At 34.7% G+C, this 9,961-nt stretch overlaps 1 protein-coding gene across 1 annotated transcript in view; it reads right to left on the bottom strand.

The window, feature by feature from the left end:
- Nucleotides 1-3,148, bottom strand: part of LOC107552673 (mitochondrial coenzyme A transporter SLC25A42-like) — a 6,048-nt gene extending 2,900 nt beyond the window's left edge. The window contains exons 1-2 of the mRNA XM_016234615.1: nucleotides 3,018-3,148; nucleotides 698-849 (exon numbers count right to left, since the gene is read on the bottom strand). Coding sequence (XP_016090101.1) covers nucleotides 698-849; nucleotides 3,018-3,148 — 283 coding nt within the window. The remainder of the gene's footprint in view (nucleotides 1-697; nucleotides 850-3,017) is intronic.
- Between the last annotated feature and the right edge of the window lie 6,813 nt (nucleotides 3,149-9,961).

Below are 9,961 nucleotides of genomic sequence, written 5' to 3'. Positions count from 1 at the left end.
CACGCTTGAGGTATTCGGCCAATCACAACGCACTGGATAGCTGGCCAATCAGAGCACACCTCGCTTTTCAGATCGATGAGCTTTGTAAAAATCGACGCGTTTTAGAAAGGCGGGGCATAGAGGAGAAACAATAATGTACAGTATGTGGAAAATAATGTGTTTTTTGAACCTTAAACCGCATTAACACATTTCATTACACCAAATACACAAAATAATGTTCTTTTTAGCAACACCATATGACCCCTTTAATAAATGCTGAAATTCACATTAACTAAGATTAATAAATGCTTTAAATTTTAATTTCAGCATTTATTAATACATTGTATTAAAAAAGTTGCATCTTTTAATATTATTTAATGGACCTAAAAAAAAAAAAACTTTTAAAGCATTTATTAATACATTATTAAATTCAAAAGTTGCATCTGTTAATATCATTTAACGGAGCTGAATGAACAGCCATATTTTTATTAAATAACATTAACAAAGATTGTAACAAATGTGATGCTTATTGTTAAAATTAGGCAACTAATGGGATCTTATTGAAAAGTCTTTTTGTGGTGCAATTAAAATCTAAACTAAACAGTCAATTATTTGAAACTAAAACAACACTGAAACCAAAATATAGATAATAAACAAATGGAAGCTGGTTAAATTTCAAAGCTATAATGACCCTGATTTACACAGAGTCGTGCTTTACCTGCGTGGATTTTCTTGAGCGTCTCGTAGGTGAAGAAGCTGAGTCCTGCATACGGCATGACGCCGAGGATGGTGGGAGTGAATCCTCTGTAGAGCGTCTGCAGCCCCTCCTCGCGAGAGATTCGCACGAACACGTGCAGGATGTTACTGTACCTGACCAGCAACGACATCACACAACGACATCACAGTGACATCACACAACGACATCACATCAAAACTCGCTTCATCTCGTTTGTCCAACTGTCCAAGGGGCTTCGAGATGTTTTAAATATGATGACAAAAGCATTACAATACGTCAAAACAACTAAAAATCGAAATGTTCTTTAATCACACAGTGACATCACACAACGACATCACACAGTGACATCACACAACGACATCACACAGTGACATCACACAACGACATCACACAGTGACATCACACAACGACATCACACAGTGACATCACACAACGACATCACACAGTGACATCACACAACGACATCACACAGTGACATCACACAGTGACATCACACAGTGACATCACATCAAAACTCGCTTCATCTCGTTTGTCCAACTGTCCAAGGGGCTTCGAGATGTTTTAAATATGATGACAAAAGCATTACAATACGTCAAAACAACTAAAAATCGAAATGTTCTTTAATTGTATATTGTAATAATGTTTTGTTGTTGAGAACAGGATTCTCGCAGTCTTGGAAAACCTGGATTTATTTTTTTAAATTGTGATTTCTAGAACTGGGGTAAGTCGTGGAAATTAATTAAATATTAAAACACCATGATCAATTTTATAAAGAGCATAAGTTTTTCTAGTTATGTCAAGCTCTAAAATATTTTATGAGGTAGAAATTGTGGGTTTTAAAAATCATTTTCAGTGTTATTTTAGTATCATTTATATACTATTATAGTATTTATTAATATTTTCATCTTTTAATATTTGAGCTTTTATTTTTACATTTTCAGTTTTTATTTTAATGTCAGTTTGTTTTGGTAATTTCATCATGTGCTTTTGTCATTTGTATTAGTTTTCATTTTATTGTTAACATTTTTATTTAGCTTTCATTTATTTTATTTCACTTTTAGTTTTAGTCATTTTAGTACTTAAACTTATTTCAAACTGATTGTCAAATTATAATTGTATACATTTTTTTATTAGTTTATTAAGTTTAAGTTTTTCATCTAATATTTATACTGTATGTTATTTCAGTTTTATTTCAGTTAATGTTTTCAGTTAAAATTAACAACATTGATCCTTATCCAGTAAATCACAAACATTTGAAAAGCCATTTACTGGTTAAAAAGTTTGGGATGCCTGAAGAACATTCAACTCTTAAAACTTCTAGAATTCTGAAGTTATATTTTTAATTTTAATTATTTTAAATAGACACTGCTAATTTCTGAAAATTAAAGGGGTCATCGGATGCGTCATGCACTTTTACAAGTTGTTTGAACTGAAATGTGTGTTGGCAGTGTGTACACACAACCACCCTATAATGATAAAAATCCACCCGGCGTTTTTTTAATCTCGTTAAATCATTTCCCCTTTCTCAAATCGAGCCGATCTCAGATGCCTGTCAGTGTGACGTCACACAGACAGGCCCCTCCCACGATAGTTTGATTGACAGTAGCGTTTCAGCACAGACCCGCCCTGAGTGAGCTGTCATCAGTCCGCCATTGTTTCACCGCCGGAGCAGATGTAGAGAAGAATGACTCGTGAGCGATTGAGGTGTTCTGTTGTTGGATGTATTAATGAACATAGCAGTCGTCATTTACTCTCGACATCTGAGCCGCTGAAGACGCAGTGGATTACTTTTGTTTTTGAAGGGAATGCGCCCCCGATCTACCTAAATGTTCACGCGAATCATTCGTGATCTAGCCTCACCTACAGAAGTGAGTATAAGGTTATTTTATGAATCTTTGCAAATCACCTTTCCTAATAACGTGCTAGTTAGCAAGTTCCGCGGCTAAAGTAAACAGTCTCATGAGGATGGCTCGTCACCCCACAGTAGAGAGGGGCGGGGTCAGCAGAGCTCATTAGCATTTAAAGGAACATGCAGTAAAACGGCTTGCTGTAAACAGAGCTGTTTTTGACAGGGTAAAAAGGGTGTTGTTTTACACTACCACGGAGTAATTTTAACCAAAGTACGTTGTAGACTTTTCATTAAGACCCTAAAGAATCATATCAACTTGTGAAAAATGGGCATCCGATGTCTCCTTTAACATAAATCAGTATAGTAAAACAAAATCCAAACGGTGTCATTAAAGCAGATGTAGCAGAGTAAACCTATCATCCAGTTTAGTCTGTGAGATGATGCAGGTCTTACATCTCTTTGGGTGTGACGGCCATGCGCGCTCGGACCATGTCCAGCGGATATGTGATCATGGCAGCCGTGGTTCCCGCCAGCGAACCGGCCAGCAGCCGCGGCACAGGCGGCAGAGCTCTGCAAAACAACATGATGTTTCATTTCTTATTTGTAAGCCGCTTTGGCTAAATTAAGAGTTCATTTGCAAAAACAGATAACTCCACTTTTGTTTATTTTCATAAATCAATCCAAGTAATATCAATCAAACTGCAGTTGGGTTGTTTTGATTAAGTAATAATAACTCAAACAAATACAGGTAACTTACAAAATTATAGCACTTGTCGGCTTCTGCAGTAAAACCTGAACTCACGATGCCTTGAAAGTGGACGATACTGTTTTTTTTTGACAAAATGTGTTTAGGGTTCAGATCGTGCTATATTTACATTTAGACATTTAGCAGATGCTTTTATCAAAAGCGACTTACAAATGAGGACAATAGAAGCAATCAAAATCAACAAAAGAGCAGTGATACACAAGTGCTATAACAAGTCTCAGTTAGCTTAACGCAGCACATGTAGCAAGTTTTTTTTAAATTATATAATAAATAAAAAGAAAACAGATAGAATAGAAAAAGAATAGAGCAAGCTAGTGTAAGAAGCCTTTTTTTTGCTTTTTGTTAATTGTATAATAAATAAAGAAAACAAATAGATAGAATACAAAAAGAACAGAGAAGCTAGTGTTAGTGTTTTTTTTTTAAGAAAACAAGCAGTTAGTAAAGAGCGCAAGTCTAAAAGGAGCAAGTTTTTTTTTATATATTTTTTTATAAAGAATAGAATTAGAATAGAGAGTGCTAGAGTTAGAGGGTCAAATAAAGATGGAAGAGATGTGTTTTTAGCCGATTCTTGAAGATGGAGGGAACAGATAATTTAATGAGGTCATATGATGTTGCTAAAAAAGAACATTATGTTGTGTATTTGGTGTAATGCAATGCGTTTATGCAGTTTAAGGTTCAAAAAACACATTATTTTCCACATACTGTACATTATTGTTTCTCCTCTATGCCCCGCCTTTCTGAAACGCGTCGATTTTTACAAAGCTCATCGGTCTGAAAAGCGAGGTGTGCTGTGATTGGCCAGCTATCCAGTGCGTTGCGTTGCATCGTGCCGCGTAAACATAAAACCATGTCTGCATTTGTGATCGGAGAAATGACAAACAACAAGCACTACTCTACACTGCCCAAAACTCACGTTTGAATCATCAGTGGCAAACTCTTTAAATATGAAAACGTACTTACAGTCCGTGAGTCAGAAAAGCTGGACTCTCCCAGGTTCAGGAAACAGTCCTCCACATTAAAAAGAAAATGCAAAGTGTAAAAAGAAAAAAAAAACTAAAAACAAATTAAAAAATATTACATGTAATATTAAAGCATTATGTGTTACAATATTACATTACAAATATTATATGTAATATAGTGGGACTCTATAGCACCATTTTAAGAAAACAGATCAAGGAAAAAATATTGGAGTCATTTGGAGTTAAGACCATCAGACGAGGGAAGGAACTTTCTTCCAACAGACATTTGATCCTAAGATCACCGAGGGAAAAATGAACCCATGACTGAACCCGGAAATTAGATCACGACGGCACGCATTTTCCACTGATAAAATGGTAAACAGCTTTAGGAGTTCTTCCTAGCATGCCATCTTGATCTCATCTGTGAGTAATGCACTGGTAATTTGGCTTCCTGTAGACTGGAAACACTGAGACGCTTCCCAAACACTGCTCTTCTGTTCTTCCTGCTGCATGAATGAAGGCCAGCCTAACCTCACAAACCGGTTTTTACATCTGCATTCTTTAACAACACAGCGATTGTCCACTGATACGGTGATAAGGTGCAACAGTCCTGTCATCATTTACTTGCCCTCAAGTCATACCCAGATGATCACAAATTATGTTTATGCTCCTAAATAAAGTTATACGGTTTTAAAATAACATAAGGATGAGTAAATAACGACAGGATTTTCTACAGTGCAATCTCATTGGCTGTAGGGCTGCACAATTAATCGAATTTCTAATCACGATTACAATTATGGATGCCACAATTACGTAATCGTTCAAAGCCCACTTATGTTATTCTGCGTGCTTAAGATGCGTTTTTTTCTTTCTACATGTTATCTTAAGGGTTTTTCCCATTATTTTAATTTTAGTATAACATTATAATACCATTCATATTTTTATTTTATTATCATTTAAAGAAGAAACTAATCCGATGTATAGTTGACATTTGAGGCTTAATACTATAGAAAAGCACTAAAGGTTTTTCAGCTTGTTTATTTTCATATAAAAATAAGGCATGCAGTTGCATCAAACAATGGTATAAACATCATTCAATGTAAATTGTGATCATCATAATTAATAATCGCAATTACAATTTCAAGGGAATAATCGACAGTTGTGATTTTTGGCATAATCTTGTAGCCCTAATTGGCTGTTCTCTGCTGTGGGCGGGTTCAGAAGGGAGTATTCTCACCTCTGATTGGCTGGAGGCGGGGCGTGGCAGCACTTCGCCCTTTGTCAGCGCCCCCTGGTGTTCTGCGTTCCCCATGCCGACCTGATCCATTCATACACACCAGCGCGACACGCAAACACACACACACACACACTCACAACCAAACCTGGAACGACAAGAGAGAAATATTAGAAAGCAACACCATATCATATAACACTGCCAAACACATCACAGAAAATCTGCAGACGTCTTCTAGATAAGAGACGGACCTCACAAAACATGTCAAGAACAAGTCTAGCTCTTATTTCACCCTAAAACGACATGAAAAAAAGGGAAAAAGTATATATATACACATATATATATTATTATTATTTTTTTTTTATTATTAAAATGTTTTTTATTATTATTTATAAATAAATAAATTTAAAAAAAAAATATATATATATATATATTTTTTTTTTTTTGCATGAAGAAAAAATCTAAGCTTTTTAAGATCATTGAGATTTTTTGTATTGTGGCATTATTTTAAAAACAATTTAACATCCTGCAAAACAATGAGAATTGTGTGTTTAATTCACATGCAAATAATGTAACGCACAATGCAAAAAGGTAATACTTCACATAAACCAGAAACTATATGCTTTTTTATTGAGGTAATGCTAAAGTATCATTTAATATTTAGAATTTTTTTATTTCTGTATTTTGCCATTTCATTTCTCAAAGATTTAGTAGTTTTGTTTGTCATTTTTTATTAATTTTCTTTTAATAAGTCTACACCGTTTTTATTAATTAAATTTCTGTTTTAGTTATTTTAGTATATCAAATTAAACTAAATATAGCTGAAATCAAATAAGATTTTTTTACATATGTTATATTATTTTACTTAACATTTATTTTGTTTCAAGTAACATTTTTAAATGGTTTTAGTTTTAATATTAGTTTTAGTTAACTATAATAAACCCGTTTACAATAGGGTCTTATTTGTTATCAACAATATATGTTTATGTATTTTATTAGTTAATAAATATACAACTGTTCATTGTTTATTCATGTTAGTTTACATAGATTAACTAATGTAAACAACAACAACTTTTAATTTTAAATGTATTATTAATCAATTAAATTAAATTAACTTAAGTAACTAATGCACTGTTCATTGTCAGTTCATGTTAACTAATCTAACTAATGTTAACAAATTAAATTTTATTGTAAAGTGTTACAAACGAAAAAAGCAAATCTTGTAAATAATCCTACAAAAAGTTTTTTCTTTTGATTTTGAAGTGGAATATTTCTGTTAGATTTACGTACGCTTCTCCTCCTGCATGTCTGGATGATTATTTGTCGTATTAATCATATTCACAGGATTTTCAGCACCATCAATGGCAAATACCGAATTAATCTAACAGCTGTGATAGAAAATGAAAATCACTCGTGCATAAAAATCCAATTGACTTGCAGAAGCAGGTCAGAGAAGCTGATCTGTGAATCCACGGCCGGATCAAATAACATCTGAAAGGGTCACACAGATGCACCTCTAATAATAGCACAAATGCTGAATTATTCAGGGTCCTGACGGCCTGAGATATGAACAACGCCTGAGCAACACTGCCCGATATAGCAACTTCATTTAGTTTTCTAAATATAATGCAAACATGATTTATTCTGCTGCTGGTCGTTAGCAGGACAGAATAAAAGAAGTGAGCAAAAATCCAGCGGACATTCACAATGACCTCAAGGGTTTCGGTTCGCAATGCCTGATCAGAAACGCTTGGTGTAGCTGATTTAACTTTGGATAATATACTCAATACTAGTGTTAAAACTAAAACTATTAATAATCATTTTTGGTAGTTGCAATGAATCTGAAAACTTCTTGACTTGCAACTAGAAATGTTGCCTTGGTGGCTAACTGAAATAAATACATTTAAGAACTAAAATTGCTAAAACTAAAACTGAAATAATAATAAATCGAATATACAATAAAAATGATGAAAACACTAAACGAACTATTCTAAATCTAAAAATAAAGTTAAAGGGATAGTTCTCCCATTTTTAACTTTTTACTATGGAAGTCAATGGCTACCGCCAACTGTTTGGTTACCAACATTCTTCAATATACTTCATTTGTGTTCAGCGGAAGAAAGAGCAGGAACTCATACAGGCTCGGAACAACATGAGGGTGAGGTAATGACAGACTTTTCATTTTTTGGTGAACTGTCCCTTTAAAATCTGAACTACTCAAACTGCCCTGAACTAGCGGGCCAGTCGAACCTGAGCTCTATTCTCAGCGGTGGAGGTGAACGAGGCTCAGTGGGTGAAAGGTCCTTCAGGCGGACACACATTCAGCGCATACGAACCCTTTAGACCCTCACAAGTCCTGCAGATGCACAAGCTTGAAACGCTGCATGGCATGCCACATGTGACGCACTCAGTCACTGTAACCCTGAGACTTTAGTGCTGTGAGATCCAGACCGACTTGCTAACCCTCGTTTAGTAATTCATGATTAGGCTTTTAACAGCTTTAAACCCCAGGTTAAGCAACATTTCACAAATTGGGATTTTCATGCATGAAACTGCATTTTAATCTTCAGGAAACTAATCTTGGTTTCAATGTTTCACAATGTTCATACACTGAAGAGAAAAACTGGTGTTGAAAACATTACTATAAACTTCACAAATAAATACAAAGAAACGGCAAGCATTACACTGCATTTTTAAGTAGAAAGATCATTTATTTTAATGATCTTTGTTGTATTTACAACTTCATACTTGATCCTGGGTAAAATATTAATGGTGTGAAACCTACAACAAGATTACCTTGTTAACCTAGGGTTAAAAATGACACGGGGTTAAAGAATTTCAAGAGTGAAAAGGTTTTTTTAATGATTAAATCGCCAAGGCGACTGAGCGCAGGATCTGTTCTCCATTGGGTTGAAGTATTGGGACCATTTCCAAAACACTCCTGTCGTGTCTGCCTCGCTCTTTCTCAGTCTTTTATGCTCCCTGCGGATCCGATGACAGATCCACTGAAAGCCTTTTGTGATTGGCAAGGAGCGGAAATACCAAACAACCAATAAAAAAATAACAACAGCAAACAAACAGTGACAGTATAAACACAAGCAACGGCTTATGTGGAACTGCACACTGTTATGCACGCACAGAAAACTGACGTTAACATGCTAAGACAGGCTATAAATGTGACAAAGCAAGGCTTTTCAATTGTTTAGACGCCACTAAATATAATCCCCCTTGTGCACATCCTAAAATGTAAAAGACAGCTACTGTATATATTTCCATGTATAAAGACCCAATTTATACTGTGCAAAATAGGGCTGTACAGTTAATCACATGCGATTTTCATGCGCATCTCGTCAGTAAAGCCGGTTCCGTGATTAGTAGTAAATCTCCATCACCCGCTTTCAGATGGAGCGGCATTTAATACACAGAGCCGTAGTTCACTGAGACGATGTCGCGTTCATAATCGTAGATGAATCGCATTCGATTATGAACGCCTAGCTTGTCAGTGAACTCGCATGCGATTAATTGCACAGCCCTAGTGCAAAATTATATATAAAATTTACATTTAGTCATTTTTAAGAAAAAAAACACTTTGGAATGTTAAAAATAAGCATGAAACGCACTGCAGTGAATGCACATTCAACAGGCAGGGCGATGGTCTTTAGATTAAATATATTATTAAGGGTAAAACGGCCACAGTGTGACAATCCAGCAGTGCACTTCTGAATTAAGTACACTTGATTCTCGCTGTCAACATCAGCTCAAATGAATCCAGACCAAGCACAGTGGTCATTCGTTGCTAAAAACCTCATACAAACTATAAATAGTGGCAATAAAATGTTTAAACTAGTGCTGTCAAACGATTAATCGTGATTAATCGCATCCAAAATAATAGTTTTTGTTTACATAATACATGTGGGTCAAAGACGTGAAGATGTCCGCATCAAAAGAAATTTACAAGTGTGGTTTTATGTCCAAAGCACATTAAATGTAAGTAAAGTGTCTACTTTTAAGGTTTCAAATAAGTTTTTGGAGAATAAAATGTTAAAATTTGGTTGAAATAATGTTACGTTGTCGTTCAGTGTAACACGATATTTAAGTAAAAATTCAAACATGCTTATTCTGACGTGTGCATATTAAAATATATAAAAGAATACGGGAGCATATTACATTTTATTGTGTTTTAAATGAGTAAAAAATTCTTACTGACAAACGGGCAAAAGCTAGGATAGTGGCACATTTAAAAATATGTAAAATTACAACTATTTAGTATTTGGGGTGAAAGTAATTAGTCTTTTAATATGCCATAAATTTATTTTTGTTGTAAATATGCCTGACGAGATTGTTACACTGAACGACATTTTAGTGTCTCTTCTGTAAATCAGGGGAAAATGTATGATATTTATTTTTTGCTCGGAAAAACAAAAACAAAATTGCAATT

The sequence above is a fragment of the Sinocyclocheilus grahami genome, unplaced genomic scaffold, assembly GCF_001515645.1.
Source record: "Sinocyclocheilus grahami isolate Dianchi unplaced genomic scaffold, SAMN03320097.WGS_v1.1 scaffold456.1, whole genome shotgun sequence".
NCBI lineage: Eukaryota > Metazoa > Chordata > Actinopteri > Cypriniformes > Cyprinidae > Sinocyclocheilus > Sinocyclocheilus grahami.
This window is presented reverse-complemented; position numbering and strand designations above follow the sequence as displayed.